This window comes from Chiloscyllium plagiosum, unplaced genomic scaffold (genome assembly GCF_037043375.1).
Source record: "Chiloscyllium plagiosum isolate Xiang-an unplaced genomic scaffold, Cpla_swu_hap1 HiC_scaffold_21, whole genome shotgun sequence".
Lineage (NCBI taxonomy): Eukaryota > Metazoa > Chordata > Chondrichthyes > Orectolobiformes > Hemiscylliidae > Chiloscyllium > Chiloscyllium plagiosum.
Window position 1 is genome coordinate 8,486,257 of NW_028270159.1, and position 17,496 is coordinate 8,503,752.

At 47.7% G+C, this 17,496-nt stretch overlaps 1 protein-coding gene across 5 annotated transcripts in view; it reads left to right on the top strand.

Annotated features, from left to right (window-relative positions):
• nup214 (nucleoporin 214) overlaps positions 1-17,496 on the top strand; it is a 188,923-nt gene that overhangs the window by 149,067 nt on the left and 22,360 nt on the right. For 3 of the 5 annotated variants that reach the window (XR_015760678.1, XR_015760677.1, XR_015760679.1), the window contains exon 36: positions 8,217-8,331. Coding sequence is in view for 2 of the 5 variants with exons in the window: in XM_087998212.1 (XP_087854338.1) it covers positions 7,838-7,874 (37 nt within the window). In the remaining 3 variants the exon portion in view is untranslated. Of the gene's footprint in view, positions 1-7,837; positions 8,126-8,216; positions 8,332-17,496 lie in introns of those variants that run through there. The other 2 variants (XM_087998212.1, XM_087998213.1) reach the window with 1 other exon arrangement.

The following is a 17,496-nucleotide window of genomic DNA, read 5'->3' on the forward strand; positions in this document are numbered from 1 at the left end:
ACAGGTACCAAAAGCAGCTGACAACTCAAATTATACAATCTAGAATAAGTGTTACCCCCTAATAGCTGTAGCTACTGTCATTTGCATCTTCAAATACACTCTGCATCGCTGTATCTCTGTCAACTTTGGTTTTATTTTACCATCTATCCTGGTCAGTGCTCTCTCGGACTTCTTCTCATTGTTTCGCCGAAGTTTGAGCTCTTAATGTTTGATTTTTGGCCTGTTACTCCCAGATTTACGTCATCATCATCTCAATTGTTTTATTCCCTCCTGTGTCGTGCCTTCCCTGCCTCTCTGCATCTTGCACTATCAGCACAACCTATTTCAATCTTCTGTGATTTGTTTCAACTTTTCCTTAAATGTAGCTCTGCTTTTCACCTCACCCACCTAATGAGACACAATCGTTTTCCCTGAAATATTCCTTTCAACCATCACTCCGGTCCTACAATATCTTCCCGTCTGGCACCAACTCGATTTTAAAATTATTCATTTTGCTTTTAAATCTCTCCAAAGCGATGTTCCTTACTAGTTCTGTGACCAAGCCTTGGACAGTTCTGCACTCTTTCACTTTTGATCTCCTGCACATTTCTCTGTTTTATTTACTCTGCTTTTGTATGTCTGAGCTTCACCCTCTGAAATATCTCTCCTAACCCAGTCCACCTCTCCATCACTCCCTCCTAACCCTGTCCACCTCTCTGTCACTCCCACCTAACCCTGTCCACCTCTCTGTCACTCCCTCCTGACCCTGTCCACCTCTCTGTCACTCTCTCTTAACCCTGTCCACCGCTCTGTCACTCTCTCCTAACCCTGTCCACCTCTCTGTCACTCCCTCCTGACCCTGTCCATCTCTCTGTCATTCTCTCCTAACCCAGTCCACCTCTCTGTCACTCTCTCCTAACCCTGTCCACCTCTCTGTCACTCTCTCTTAACCCTGTCCACCTCTCTGTCACTCCCTCCTGACCCTGTCCACCTCTCGTGTCACTCTCTCCTGACCCTGTCCACCTCTCTGTCACTCTCTCTTAACCCTGTCCACCTCTCTGTCACTCCCTCCTGACCCTGTCCATCTCTCTGTCACTCTCTCCTAATCCAGTCCACCTCTCTGTCACTCTCTCCTAACCCTGTCCACCTCTCTGTCACTCTCTCCTAACCCTGTCCACCTCTGTCACTCTCTCCTAACCCTGTCCACCTCTCTGTCACTCTCTCCTAACCCTGTCCACCTCTCTGTCACTCTCTCCTAACCCTGTCCACCTCTCTGTCACTCCCTCCTAACCCTGTCCATCTCTCTGTCACTCACTCCTGACCCTGTCCACCTCTCAGTCACTCCCTCCTAGCTCTGTCCACCTCTCTGTCACTCTCTCCGAACCCTGTCCACCTCTCTGTCACTCTCTCCTAACCCTGTCCACCGCTCTGTCACTCTCTCCTAACCCTGTCCACCTCTCTGTCACTCTCTCCGAACCCTGTCCACCTCTCTGTCACTCTCTCCTAACCCTGTCCACCGCTCTGTCACTCTCTCTTAACCTTGTCCATCTCTTTGTCACTCCCTCCTGACCCTGTCCATCTCTTTATCACTCCCTCCTGACCCTGTCTACCTCTCTGTCACTCCCTCCTGACCCTGTCCACCGCTCTGTCACTCTCGCCTGACCCTGTCCAGCTCTCTGTCACTCTCTCCTGACCCTGTCCACCTCTCTGTCACTCTCGCCTGACCCTGTCCAGCTCTCTGTCACTCTCGCCTGACCCTGTCCAGCTCTCTGTCACTCTCTCCTGACCCTGTCCACCTCTCTGTCACTCTCTCCTAACCCTGTCCACGTCTCTGTCACTCCCTCCTGACCCTGTCCACCTCTCTGTCACTCTCTCCTAACCCTGTCCACCTCTCTGTCACTCTCTCCTGACCCTGTCCAGCTCTCTGTCACTCCCTCCTAACCCTGTCCACCTCTCTGTCACTCTCTCCTGACCCTGTCTACCTCTGTCACTCTCTCCTAACCCTGTCCACCTCTCTGTCACTCTCTCCTGACCCTGTCCACCTCTCTGTCACTCTCTCCTAACCCTGTCCACCTCTCTGTCACTCTCTCCTGACCCTGTCCACCTCTCTGTCACTGCCTCCTGACCCTGTCCATGTCTCTGTCACTCTCTCCTAACCCTGTCCACCTCTCTGTCACTCTCTCCTGACCCTGTCCACTGCTCTGTCACTCTCTCCTGACCCTGTCCACCTCTCTGTCACTGCCTCCTGACCCTGTCCACCTCTCTTTCACTCTCTCCTGACCCTGTCCACCTCTCTGTCACTCTCTCCTGACCCTGTCCACCTCTCTGTCACTGCCTCCTGACCCTGTCCACCTCTCACTCTCTCCTGACCCTGTCCACCTCTCTGTCACTCTCTCCTGACCCTGTCTACCTCTCTGTCACTCTCTCCTGACCCTGTCTACCTCTCTGTCACTCTCTCCTAACCCTGTCCACTGCTCTGTCACTCTCTCCGAACCCTGTCCACCTCTCTGTCACTCTCTCCTAACCCTGTCCACCGCTCTGTCACTCTCTCCTAACCCTGTCCACCTCTCTGTCACTCTCTCCGAACCCTGTCCACCTCTCTGTCACTCTCTCCGAACCCTGTCCACCTCTCTGTCACTCTCTCCGAACCCTGTCCACCTCTCTGTCACTCTCTCCTAACCCTGTCCACCGCTCTGTCACTCTCTCTTAACCTTGTCCATCTCTTTGTCACTCCCTCCTGACCCTGTCCATCTCTTTATCACTCCCTCCTGACCCTGTCTACCTCTCTGTCACTCCCTCCTGACCCTGTCCACCGCTCTGTCACTCTCGCCTGACCCTGTCCACCTCTCTGTCACTCTCGCCTGACCCTGTCCAGCTCTCTGTCACTCTCTCCTGACCCTGTCCACCTCTCTGTCACTCTCTCCTAACCCTGTCCACGTCTCTGTCACTCCCTCCTGACCCTGTCCACCTCTCTCTCACTCTCTCCTAACCCTGTCCACCTCTCTGTCACTCTCTCCTGACCCTGTCCAGCTCTCTGTCACTCCCTCCTAACCCTGTCCACCTCTCTGTCACTCTCTCCTGACCCTGTCTACCTCTCTGTCACTCTCTCCTAACCCTGTCCACCTCTCTGTCACTCTCTCCTGACCCTGTCCACCTCTCTGTCACTCTCTCCTGACCCTGTCTACCTCTCTGTCACTCTCTCCTAACCCTGTCCACCTCTCTGTCACTCTCTCCTAACCCTGTCCACCTCTCTGTCACTCTCTCCTGACCCTGTCTACCTCTCTGTCACTCTCTCCTAACCCTGTCCACCTCTCTGTCACTCTCTCCTGACCCTGTCCACCTCTCTGTCACTGCCTCCTGACCCTGTCCATGTCTCTGTCACTCTCTCCTAACCCTGTCCACCTCTCTGTCACTCTCTCCTGACCCTGTCCACTGCTCTGTCAATCTCTCCTGACCCTGTCCACCTCTCTGTCACTGCCTCCTGACCCTGTCCACCTCTCTTTCACTCTCTCCTGACCCTGTCCACCTCTCTGTCACTCTCTCCTGACCCTGTCCACCTCTCTGTCACTGCCTCCTGACCCTGTCCACCTCTCTTTCACTCTCTCCTGACCCTGTCCACCTCTCTGTCACTCTCTCCTGACCCTGTCTACCTCTCTGTCACTCTCTCCTAACCCTGTCTACCTCTCTGTCACTCTCTCCTGACCCTGTCCACCTCTCTGTCACTCTCTCCTGACCCTGTCCACCTCTCTGTCACTCTCTCCTGACCCTGTCCACCTCTCTGTCACTCTCTCCTGACCCTGTCCACCTCTCTGTCACTCTCTCCTGACCCTGTCCACCTCTCTGTCACTCTCTCCTGACCCTGTCCACCTCTCTTTCACTCTCTCCTGACCCTGTCCACCTCTCTGTCACTCTCTCCTGACCCTGTCCACCTCTCTGTCACTCTCTCCTGACCCTGTCCACCTCTCTGTCACTCTCTCCTGACCCTGTCCACCTCTCTGTCACTCTCTCCTGACCCTGTCCACTGCTCTGTCACTCTCTCCTGACCCTGTCCACCTCTCTGTCACTCTCTCCTGACCCTGTCCACCTCTCTGTCACTCTCTCCTGACCCTGTCCACCTCTCTGTCACTCTCTCCTGACCCTGTCCACCGCTCTGTCACTCTGTCCTCCTTTAAGACAGTTCTTAAAACCTACCTCTTCAACTGAGCTTTTGGTCATTGTCCCTAATATCTCTATGAGTCTCTTTAGCAGAATTAGCTTGATAAAGCTCCCATGAAGAATTATTGAAGGTTTTATCACATTTTACAAGCACCACTGAAATGTAAATCCAGCGTCATTGTAGTATTGAATTCTCTCTTGGGTTTATTAGTGACCACCTTATTTTGGGATCTCTTGTTTTGGACTTCTCCCCAAGTGGAAATACCAAAACCCTTCAGTAATTGTTTACACCTTCATTAGGTCACCCCTCATTCCTCACTTTTATAAAGAGAAAACCTGCAGTTTGGTTAGTCCTAACCCCTCAGCTCAGATATCATTCTTGAAAATTAATATCTTGTGTACCTTCTCGTGTGGTACTTTGACATTTTGTTTTATAATTTGAAGACTGGAACTGGGCACAGCGCTCAAAATCCATCCTTCAATATGCCACCCCTGAGATTTGGTCGACTTGGGAAGGCCTTTGCAGATTAGCACTTATCCACCAAAGTTAGTTGTAAAATATTTAAATAAAAACATAAATACCGCTTAGCTTCAGATCTCTTGGTTCAAGTACTTAGTGCATAATATAATACAATCGACTCAATTCCAAGTTGCTCAGTTCAAGTGATCTATCTCCAGTTTCCATTAAGAAGCTGAATTCCCAATTTACTCAGTTATTATTGATTCACATCAGTCAGTGTCAAAGCCCACTTTGATTGACCATGTCTGGGCTGCAATCCTAGTCCACCAACAACTGGCTGGGGGAACCAGGTTCCCACCATATTCCTGAGAGAGTGAGATCATAGCAGTAAACTAGGAAAGACGTGCAGAGTCCCATCAAACCAGCCCACTTCGCCTGTCAGACCCTATCGCCGCTATTCCCTTACAGGGAATGGTATGAGATGTGGTGCATGTAAACTACTGTTCATGGACGTATTGTGCTGTTTGCATAATACAGGATTACAATTAGATAGGGTCAGACCAGAACAAGGAAATTCCCCAAGAAATTGCCGTGTGATTGATTAATCCATGACTGTCCTTTTGGATTCTGAACTTGGGTGAGAGTTGGCTTTTCACATCATCTGAAGAGTGTAATGTGGCCCTTGAGAAATCTCTTGATGTCAGGATATCTGATCAGGTAATGAGAGTGAGTGGCTGCTGTTGAAGCAATAGGGTGCTGTCAGATGAAAAGATTGTTCTGAGTCAAAACTGGGTCCTTTTTAGAGGAAAATAATAGTCAAGATTGAACCTGCAAAATCTTACTACAGCCAGTAGGTCTTAGAGTCATACAACTCAGATACTGACCCTTCAGTCCAACTCACCCTCACCGACCAGACATCCCAATCTGATCTCGTCCCATTTACCAGCACTTGGCCCATATCCCTCTAAACCCTTACTGTTCACATATCCATCCAGATGCCTTTTAAATGCTGTCATTGTACCAGCCTCCACCACTTCCTCTGGCAGCTCATTCCATACACACACCACCCTCTGTGTGAAAAGGTTTACCCCTCGAGCCTTTTTTAAAGATTTCCCCTCTCACCTTAAACCTATGCCCTTCTAGTTCTGAACTCCCCCACCTGAGGGAAAAGTCTTTGTCTATTTATCCTATCCATGCCCCTCATGATGTTATGAACCTCTCTAAGGTCACCCCTCAGCCTCTGACGCTCCAGGGAAAACCACCCCAGCCTATTCAACCTGTCCCTATAACTCAAATCCTCCAACCCGAGCAACATCCTTATAAATCTTTTCTGCACCCTCTCAAGTTTCACAGCATCCTTCCGATAGAAAGAGTGACCAGAATTGTACACAGTATTCTAAAAGTGACCTCACCAATGTCCTGTACAGCCACATCACGACGTCCCAACGCCTATACTCAATGTTATACTCAAGATGAAATGAATGGAATTTTACTGTGGATTATTTATTTTGAATGTTCCATTTTTAAAATTCAGGAAACCCTTGGATGTGATCAGAAATGTCTTCGTCTGCTCCTAAAGGTGTAGAATGTCGAGTGTTGCAGATGCCAGTCTCTGGGATTTGCCAAGTTACTTGAATTCAGATCTGCGGGTAGGAAGTTGTCCAGGGAACGGTGCCCACACCCAATCCCAAAACCAAGTCAGGAAAAGGCCACCAGCTGCCATCGTGTGGGGGGGCTATCCATACTTTCCAGCGAGTGACTAAGGAGTGGTCATGATTGCATCTCAGTGAGCTCCCATTGGCACAGGGCCAACACCAGCTGAGGGAGAAACACCTTTAACAACCTCAGAATATTCCAAAGCACCTCAGGCATTTTAAGTATTATTGAAATGTAGTCAGTGTTGTAATTTAGGAAACGTGACAGCCAGTTTGGCACAGAAGGTTCCCGTAAGCAACAACGTGAACACAGCAATTTAGTTTTTTTTTTGAGTGAGGGAGAACAATTGACCAAGACACTGGGCAAACACTCCTTTTCGTGAGGAGACCCAGGACCTTTTATGACCACCCTGAAGGGGGCAGTGTGGAGCCTTGATTGAATGGGGCCTCTGTGCTGCACTGGGGTGTTTCAGCCTAAATTTTAAACTCCTCCCTGGAGTGATTCTTCAGTCCAAAACATTAAGCCTCCAAGACAAAGTCATTGCTCTCTCAGGCTCAAGTGTTACAGTTTAGAACTTGCAGGGAATGCCTCTCCCAGTAATCAGGATGTGGAGGTGCCCTGGCTTGGACTGGGGTGGACAAGGTCAGAAGTCAGACAACACCATAACCTGTAGGTTATAGTCCTACAGGTTTGTTTAAAATCACAAGTTTTTCGAAGTGACCTTCACCTGACAAAGAGGGTGGGGCGGGGGGGGGGGAGGCATTCAGAAAGCTTGTGATTTCAAGTAACCCGTTGGACTATAACCTGGTGTCGTTGGGGTTCTGACCCTCTCCCAGTAACCACCAGGAAATCTTGATCGCTGTTGTCAAGGAAGTCCTGGAGATTTTATGAAATTGGTGCACATTTCTGCCTGCCCATCCCAGAAAGAGCCCCTTCCCCCTCCCAGGACGTTGCCTGATAGTGTGGTGCCCGGGCTGTCTGTTCATCACTCACTGTGCCCCTGTTGACCTGCTGTCCTTTTCATGTTTTCATAAGTTCACTTTATAATAGAATGGAGTGAAGGTGCAGGAGAGAACAAACAGCTGAAATCACCCAAAGGTGTTTCCCTGATGTAGATTTACAGCGTAGGAAATCCTTCCTCATTTCGAGGCATTGCACAGCACGGGAGGAGATCGGTTGGAATACCTCTGTAAAATCTCTGCTGTGACTTCCTCCGCTCTGGGGACAATCCCAGCTTCTGTAGTCTTCCACGCGATTGAAATCAATTTGCTTCCACTTTTAACCAAAAAGGGACAAGAGTTTGTGCACTTGCTGTGGGACAGTTTTGCTCTTTTAAAAGAGCAACATAAGCAGCCAATTCTCCCACTCCCCCCACACACACACACACCCCCAAAATTTGAAGCCTGTTTCGTGTCCCTGATTTAAAAAGGTGACTTAAGTGGGGGAAGAGGAATGTGCAATTTGCACCTTGGGAAATCTCGTCAGTAGTTAATAAGCGAACAGCTATTTTCTGAGAGTTGCTGGATTACTGCTTGACTTTGAGGGTGTGTGTTTTATTCTGCCTCAATGTTTTTCTTCTTCTTCTAGGTCCAGTCAGTCATTCACCAGTGGATGGAGGGGCTGAATTCTAAACAGCATTGCTTGATACGTTTTATAAACTGTACATAGCTATACAGATATATAATGTGTTGAGGTACCCTTGGTAACCCAAGAGGTGGTGTACTTTACAGAGAATCATAAACTGCAAATTAATCAAGTCCCCGTTGATCGCTGCAAAAAATGAGATTAAATCATGTTTGTTACTTTGAGATATGTCTTTGTCACATGATGTCATATTAATGACATTTTATCAAATAAAAGTTATATTTTAAATTGTCCCTAGCTTCTCACTTTGTTCATGAAAGTCTTAACCCTTTATCCTTTTCCCCCCTCCCACTGTTGCCGTGTGTCATTTTGTTATTCCCAGACTTGCCTAGCGTTGGAATGACTTCCATTGTTGGCCATATCATCCCGTCCCTATCGTCCATCGTCCTTTCTCCTAACACTGCTGCAAAGACACTGGGATGATCAGCGTCAGAAATGTAAGTATGTTTATGTATTGTGTCTCTTATCACAATGTGTTTTCCAGCCAATTAGTTCTGATGTAAATACTAGGACAGAAACCAATCGAGGAGCTCATTTTATATATGGCAAGCAGCCAAAGATTGAGCAGTTCATCTGTTGATTTGAAATGAAAGTTGGTCAGGAAATCTATGGAGAGCTCCTTTTCCTCATTTTGCATCTTGTGTCACATCAGCCAATTAATGGCTATTGATCAATACATTGAATTGTCAGTTCCCATTAGCATTGTGTCACACTAGCAGGATGATGAATCTGATAGATCTTTGTCTGTTTATGTTTGGCAGTTCCTAAATTCAGATGTACTGTGGTCTGTTAAAGGCTCTTGATATCTTTTCATAATGGCTTTGCCAATTAGCAAGGCACACCATCAAAGGAGATGCAAGGGGCCAATGCAGCGGTAGCTCAGTGTCATAGACTTATTATTGGTTTATTCGTTCATGGGACTGGCCAAGGCAGCACTTATTGCCCGTCCCTAATTGCCCAGAGAACAGTTAGGAGTCAACCCTATCGCTGGGGTCTAGAGTCACATGTAGGCCAGACCAGGGTAAAGATGGCAGTTCCACTTCTTAAATGATATCAGTGACTGAGACAGTTGGCTATTCCCAACACTCAACAATGGATTCATGGCCATCGTAAACTCGTCATTCCAGATTTGTATTGAATTCAGCCTGCACCATCTGCCGTAGTGGGATTTGAACCCAGGTCCCCAGCACATTACAGTCCAGTGCCAATACCACTAGGCTGTTGCCTCCCCATATGGCACAAACTTTCAGCCATTTGAACCATGCTATCTTTTTTGAAGAGGTCTCCAATTAGTCCCTTTCCTCCTCACTCTCAGTACAGCCCTGTACACTTATTTTTTATCATTTTGAAGTCATTCCTTGTCTCCTCATGCACCACTCTTGTAGGCAGAGAGTTCTGGTGCAGTGGTGTCTCTGCAAGCCTCCAAACAGCATCCTCTCATATCCCTGTAACCCTGCATCTACCGACCATGGCCAATCTGCCCTAACCTGCGCCTCTTTGGACTGTGGGAGGAAACCCACACAGACACGAGGAGAATGTGCAAACTCCACACAGTTATTCGCCCGAGGCTGGAATCGAACCCAGGTCCCTTGGCGTTGTGAGGCAGCAGTGCTAACCACCGAGCCACCGTGTTCATTTCTGCTTTGGTCCCTGACGCTGTGCTTCTCTTCCTGCCCCTCCCATACTCCTACCCAGTTCTCCTCACCCCAATTTGTGCTCTTCCTCCACTTCATTCTCTAACCACCGTGACTGCTGTTGGTATCCCACCCTCTGTGCACCTGATATTCCTCCCATTCATTCTGCTCGGCAAGCACAATAGCTGAAACCTTGAATTTCCTGCAGACTAACATGGGAGTCATGGCTGTGGCCCTGATAAAAGGCAGAGGGATGACTGTTCAGCACTCCCACATATTAACGTCATTATGATTTTGCAGATATGCACATGGGATTGCAGCAATAACATGAATTAGGTAGAAACTCAAAATTTTATCTGAAGATCCAGCTGCAGGTGTATTGAATAGATAGGTAGTAATTCCATTCTATGACTCTATCGGGGTTCATGTAGGTAGGGAATAAAGCACATCACGGAGCATGTGCATGAGGCAACCATCAACTCTGGTTGTGGGGGAAACAGTAAGGGTGTGTGGTGGCAAGGAGAGGGGGAACACGGTGTCGTAATCTCAGAATCTACTGCAGGGATGGATGACACTGACCCCAACCTTTACCTGGATTTATTGAGTGTCACAAGCATAGGCATGATCACACCGTGTTGTCAGCAAATCTTTTCTGATCAACATGTTCAGAGATGTTATGCGCACACCTCTGGAGCAAGTGGGACTTAAGCGAAGGCGCTCGGCCTACGCCAGGGCGCTGGAGAATTTGCAGCTGTTCTGCTTTTTCTAAGCTGATAAAATGGAAGGGTTCAGAATTACAAGGCCATTTTAGAGAGTAAATGAGAACTTCTTTCCAGTTGTAACAGTAATTTGGGAACACATAGTTAAGGTAGTTCTCAAAACGCAACTTCAGGGGTTGTCTGTGTTTTTTGATACACAGCGCTACATTAGCATGTGCTACCTGAAAGATTGGTCAAAACATGTTGGATTTTGAGGATACTGGATAGGTTAGACGCTCAGTTGTTTTCTGGGAGAGATCTAAAAGTTGGCAGCACAGTTTAAGAGGTCTTCCATTTAAGAGGGAGGTGAGAATTCTTGCCTCATGTGGTTTTTAAGAGTGTAGGCATCTCTTGGCCAGATGGTAGTGGAGGGTGCACCTTTAAATTTCTTCAAGGCTCAGTTCAGTAGGTCTTTTGATAAACAAGGAAGTTCGGGGGTCACTGGTGTCGATAGGAAACAGGAGCTGAGACCACAACCAGCCCAGTCACTACCTGACTGAGTCAGCTCAAAGAGCCGTCTTCCTATGGCAGTTGATTCTTTCATAAAGAATTTGGTGATCTGTTTGAAAAGGGAAAAAAAAGTTGTAGTGCTACAAGGAAACTCCGAGGGAAAGGAGTCGCGAGGGTGGTGCTGGAAAAGCACAACAGGTCAGGCAGTATCCGAGGAGCAGGAGAATCGATGTTTCGGGCAAGACCCCTTCATCAGGAATGAGGCTGGGAGCCTCGGGGGTGAAGAGATAAATGGGAGGGGGGTGGGGTTGGGGGAGGGTAGCTGGGAATGTGATAGGTGGATGGAGATGGGGTAAAGATGATAAGTCAAAGGGGAGAGATAGTTGGGAAGGAAGATGGACAGATGCGACAGGTCATGAGGACGGTGCTGAGCTGGAGGTGGGGGGAGGGGAAATGAGTAAACTGGTGAAGTTCACATTGATGCCCTGGGGTTGGAGTGTTCCAAGCGGAAGATGAGGCGTTCTTCCTCCAGGCGTCAGGTGATGAGGGAGCGGCGTGTCCTCAGCAGAGTGGGAGGGGGAGTTGAAGTGTTCGGCCATTGGGCGGTACGGTTGGTTGATGTGGGTGTCCCGGAGAAGTTTTCTAAAGTGTTCCGCGAGTAGGCGTCCTGTCTCCCCAATGTAGAGGAGCAACGGATACAGTAAATAACGTGTGTTGAAATGAGGGTGAAACTTACAAGGGAAGGGAAATGAGGCAGTTGTTTAAGAAGCCAGTACAGGCAAATGTGTGAAAGGCCACTTCCTGTGATGTATGATATAGTCCACAATCGAGTGATCTCTGTCACACAGACAGCGCTTCAGCAACACACTAAAGGCTGGAATGTACCATTCCCTAAAAGTCAGGCATCTCGGGGAAGTCAAACAAATTTATTTCTAATCCTAAACCTATAGTAATCAATAAAAGCTGCTTTCTGCTTTAACAGAGGGTGAAGCTTTTAAGTTCAGTCAGTGAAAACCACAATTTAAATTCAGAGTTCTTTCTACTGTGTGTAATTTTAAATAGCTTATAATTATATATTTATCAGCCACAGATGGCCAAAGTTAAGTTCAAAGACGAGTTCTCGAGCTGCAGTGTGCTGTTGAAAACAGTGTTCCTGGAAGTTTGCTGGGTTTAATTTACACACCATACAACAGTAGCTTTTCCTATTTCCTGATCTGTGAGAGTTCCTGCCTCTCAAATTTGTTGCACTTGATTTCTGCAGCTAGCTCAGGCCACCATGTGCTTTTTTCCCTTTTGGTGCCCACCTTCCTGGCTCTTGACTTAACTGTGGCCACAGTTCCTCAGAAACTGCTCAAAACAAAATGGCTGCTGTGTCGTCAGCTCCTGTGCAATCTCATGGCCAGCATTGGAAATCCCCCAGCTAGACAGTGGAAATACCACATCCTGACACCTGTCCTGGTTTCCTCCACCCGATGAAACTTGGCTTGGATACTAACACGTGTTCTCCTGACACGCAGCCCATGTTCATTGACTTGTGCTGTCTGCCAATTTGGTCAACTCCTCACATTTATAATGCTGACCATTGGTTTCACATTCTTCTGTGGGCTCACCCTTTCTTACCAGCTGCAGCCCCACGACCCTTCCATCTGGTTCCCGAATACCATTCAGGGAAGGAAGATGCCATTTTTACCTGGTCTGGCCTACGTGTGACTCCAGGCACACAGCAATGTGGTTGACTCTTAACCACTTTCTGGGCAATTAGGGATGGGCTATAAATGCTGGCCCAGCCAGTGACGCCCTCATCCCATGAATGAATAAAGAAGCAAAAAAAAACCCTCCCTTCTCCCGCCTCCAATTTTTGTCCTTTCCAGACATTGGTTTCCCTCCCTGTATCCGTACCTTAAACTCTTGGTCCCTCAGTTTTGGAATTCCTCACTTCATTTCTCCACTTGTCAACTGCTCCTCCCCTAAACCTTCCTGCACTCACGGGCGGCGCTATATAAATAAATGCAAGTTTTTTTTAAGTCTCTTTGACCAAGCTTTTGCCTGAACCGTAATGGCTCCTTTGTGCTTCAGTGCTAAACTCTGTTTGATACCAAACATTAAAGGTCCTGGTGTGAATTCAAATTGCTTCAGAAAGTTAGCAGAAGTAGCTAAAGGAAAACAATTGTTGCAAAATCTTAAATCGTGTGACTTGCGCAGGCCCGCAATCGAGGCGATTTCGCTGTTGTGAAACGAACTGATGCAACAGGATCTCATAGACGCAGGATCAGGAAGTGCAAGCATTCAAAGATAGAAATTGTGAAGCAAGGCTATTGGATGTGGTCTGAAGCCGGTTGAAAAATGTAACTGCCTCTCCCAGTTTGATGCCTGACTTGCCTCAATGTAGTGTGAGCAAACGAGGCATTCATCAGTTTGCCCCATGTGCAAATCACATTCTCCATGTGGCAAACTGCTTCAACTGAGCTGTCATTAAACAGATGCATCCTGTGACTTGATTAAACACTGGGCTAACTAACAAGCACTTATCTCCCAATTATAAACCTGAGTCCCATTGGGTTTCCTGTGTGCCTGCCGTATCACATCTGTTTACAATATACAGAAAACTGAAGGAGAGAGGGGGGGGGAAAAAGTGAAAGACTCGCACCTTCCATGCTTCAGGACTGTTAAGGAGCTTTGAAACCTCTGAGTTATTTCTGTAGTGTTGTTTCTGTTATAATGTAAGATGTGTGACAGCTAAGATAACCATCAAACTGCCAAAACCTCAATGATGACCAGTTAATCTGCTGTTTCATTGTTAGAGTGATTTCTCAAAGAGAATGTAGGGTGAAAATATGTTTGTACGTGCTGAATGATTCATCATGAGCGATAAATGTTTACTGGGACATCATCTTCATCCACCAAAGCCAGTGAATGAGGCCTTGCTGTAACACCTCCCTCTGATACTGCAGTCTACTCTTTACACTGAAGTGACGTGAGACCCTGAGCCCATAGCTCTGACCACTGACAAAGGGGTGTTAGAGGTTTCTGGGTGAAGGGACTTGGTCAAAGGGCAATGTGGGACAGTGCCTTTTGAAAACAGAGCACACAATCAACCAGCAGAAAAAGCCAAGAGCTACAATGAGGTGGAATGGGGAGCACAGAGAACATGGCAGATACATCCAGAGACAGGTGTGGGAGAGCTTGGGGGTTAAATATTGAGAAGGGCTCCAATGTCTGTGCAAGATGCTGCTTTAAGGAGCTTCAGTTATTCAAAAGTGTAAAAGGTGAGGCTGAAATGTTTGCATCTATCCTTGACCAGAACTGCTAAGGTCAGTGATCCACCTCGGCCTCCTACAGAGGTCTCTTGCATCAGAGTCTTTAGTCAATTTGATTCACTTCACGTGAAATTAAGAACCTGTTGGAGGCACTGGCTACTGCAAAGGCTATGGGCCCTGACTGTATTCCGGCAATAGTACTGAAGACGTGTGCTCCAGAACTTACCACACCCCTAACCAAATTGTTCAGTGCCTTTACAACACTAGCATCCACCTGACAATATGGAAAATCACCCAGGTGTGTCCTGTACACACACAATAGGACAAATCCAACCTAGTCAATGACCTCCCCGGGGGATTATTTGCATCCACCTGAAAGGACGTTTAGAGCCACAGTTTAATGTCTCAACCGACAGTCCCAGAGACCCTTCCTCCATCATTCTCATGCTGGCGTCGATTTGGACTTAGCTACTATTCTACAGAGATGGAGCGCACCCTCCCTCGTGTCCTGCCCAACTGCTGACCCTGAACCAGGATCATCACCAAATTGATTAATCAGAGCTTCAGTCCCACTGCTGCCTGTGGGATCTTGCTCTGCCAGTTGACACACTTGGCACAGTAACAGTAGGTACATCGATCATGGGGCTGAAACCACGGCCTTCTGATCATGAGGTCAGTTTTAAAAGTTATTTTACTTGGTTGTGGGTGTCGCTGACTGGGCCATCCTTAATTGCCCTGGGGAAGATGGTGGTGAGGCAGTGCCTTGAGCTGATGCTGCCTGAGGGGTGTACGTATGCTGTGCCATTAGGGAGGCAGTTCCAGGGTTTTGACCCAGCGACTGTGAGGGAATGGCAAAATATTTCCGAGTCAGGCCGGTGTGTCAGGCTTGGAAAGGAAGTTGCGAGTGATGGTGCAACCGACTGAAACAAGGTGATATAACCTGAGTAGCACTCTGCTGCTGGTGGAAGAAACTTTATTTAACCATATCCACTCTGTGCACTCTCAACTGTGCATTCTGATTTATTGCTGCAAGCTTTTTAGCTCATTAACCACAGTCGTGTCCCAATTAATAGGAATAGCAATTGGAATATGAAGAATATAATCTGAGCTTGTTTTATCTTGATTTTAGGTGCTTGAGAAGTGAATAAATCGAGATGTTAAAAAAGGCAAAGGGATTTGGTGGGTTAGACAGAGAGGAACGGTTTTTCTGAGTCCTGAACAAGCTTGAAAGTTTGAGCCAGACTGCTCAGGGGTTCTGTCAGGAGGAACTCCATTAGTGTAGGATACAGGAAGTCTGGAGTACGCTTTTCCCAGATGTGTGTGCCAGTTAGTTTGATCTCTGAAGAATAAGGAGCAGCTGAGCCAGGGCTGCGGTTCTCCATTGCTGGTCTGCCAGAACCATCCTCCTGAAGTGTAGCCTGCGTGGCCTCATGGGAAATGACCGTCTTGTCAACGAGAAGAGGCATTGAACAGGCAGGAGCATTTTGCAAGTTACAGACTAGTTAGAGGTGACGTGGGTATGATGGAGATTGTTATGAGGACTGCAGTGTTAGCTGTCACTCCTCTGAGTTCCTAAGTGGTTTTGCAATGAGTCTGGATGAGTCAGAGAGAGTGCTGCTTATGGTGCATGTAAAAATTTCAGATTCATAAATAGCAATGGGTTTGGGTGTTAAGTGATATGAGTGCGGATCAGCCATGACCTCACTGAACAGCAGAACTACCTTAAGGGGCCGAATGGCGTCCCATTTCTGCATCCTGTACATCCTCATGAAGGTAGGTGTTTGGGGCGTGTTGTACTGAACTGTACAGTAACTGGAGACAGGATGGTCTGGCTCAGTTGGCTGTGGGTACCTCAGTGGAGGTGCTGGGATAGGTGCCGGTGAGCTCAGAAACATCGCGGTTGTTCACTGTGGTATCCAGAACTAACTCCAAGTTGTGGCAGTTTTCCTAATGGGCATGTGCCCAGGGGTGCTATCAGTGGAAAGAAAGTTACCGAGGAAACACATCAGGTATGAGAGAAACACGTTGGAATTGTTTTTAATTTGGTTCCATCAGCTTTTACTATCATTTTGGATGAGGCTGCATCATCTGAACAATTTGAGAGTTTGTCAGGATTTCCCAAGCGTGTCTCTGCAGCGTCTTAATACCCAGCCACCCCTCCCCCTGATTGGATTGGATTGGATTGGAATGTGTCCAGTTTTTACCTATTACCTCATGTCTCTTATTCTATATCAGATTTCTACTTTGAACCCAATGTCTTTTTTTTTAAAAAAGTTAAGTTCAGAAAGTAACCAGTAAATGGAAGTATGGCAGGACGTGTGCATCTGACCAGATCAGTACACAATTCGCAGCAGGAGTTAGGCCATTCGGCCTACTGAGCCTGCTCTGCTGTTCCGTTCTGATTACAGGGGGTTCCTGATTTGCAGACACTCTTACCTGCAAACTTACTGATCAGAGATCTATCATCCTCTGCCTTAAAACCATCCCAGGAGTCTGCTTGTACCACCATTTCTGGGAGAGACTTATTAACCTCTCAGAGGAATGACAATACTTATCTCTGTTTTAAATGGGCAATGCCTTAATTTTAAAGTGTGACCCCCTCCCCCTGCCCGCCCTCGGTTCCAGATTCACCCACACGGTGAAACATCATCTCCACGCCCCTGCCCTTTCCCAGATCCCTCAGCATCTCCTATGTTTCAGTCAAGTTGCCGCCTCTAGGAGATACAAGCCTACCCCAATATTTCCCCATTCGCCAATCCACCCTTTCCAGGTACTGGATTGGTCTGAGTAAACCTTCTCTGAACCGTTCCCCTTAGTCGCAGGGTCAGCATCAAGGGGCTGCAAATTTAAGGTGAAAGGCTGGAGGGTACTTGAGGAATAGACGTTTTTGCAGAGAGTGGTGTGGCGGGGGGGGGGGGGGGGGGAGAGATAGGGGGAGGGTCTGGAATGCCCTGGCTGGGAGGGGAGTTGAGGCGGGAAACCTCACCACCTTTAAAAAGTACATGACTGGGAATTTGAAACGTCATAACGCTAAAGGCTATGGGAATGTGGGACGTGTAGCTTTACTGTAATTTTCACGATGGGCTGAATGGCTGCACTGTACAATTCTATGAACTGCTCTCAATGAACTGCTTTCCTTAAATAAGGAGGATCACGACTGTGGTACTCCAGGTGTGGTCTCACCGGTACCCTGTATAAGTGAGGCCTAACCACCCTGGTTTTGATGCCCATTGAGGACATGATAGTTTGACTAGTGGCCTCCTGTGCTGTAAATAGGAGGCCTACCAGGCTACCTTCCCTGTGGGGTGTCTTTGAGCCCATTGGTTTTAGCTTTGTTTGGTTAGCTGGTTCAGGATTGTAGGTAGACAGGCAGGAGGCTGGAGGAACACAGCAAGCCAGGGCAGCATCGGGAGGTGGCAAGATCAACGTTTCGGGTGTAACCCTTCTTCAAAGGATGCCCATTTTAAAGAAGCTCTCTGCCTCCCTCAGACACAAAATGCCAG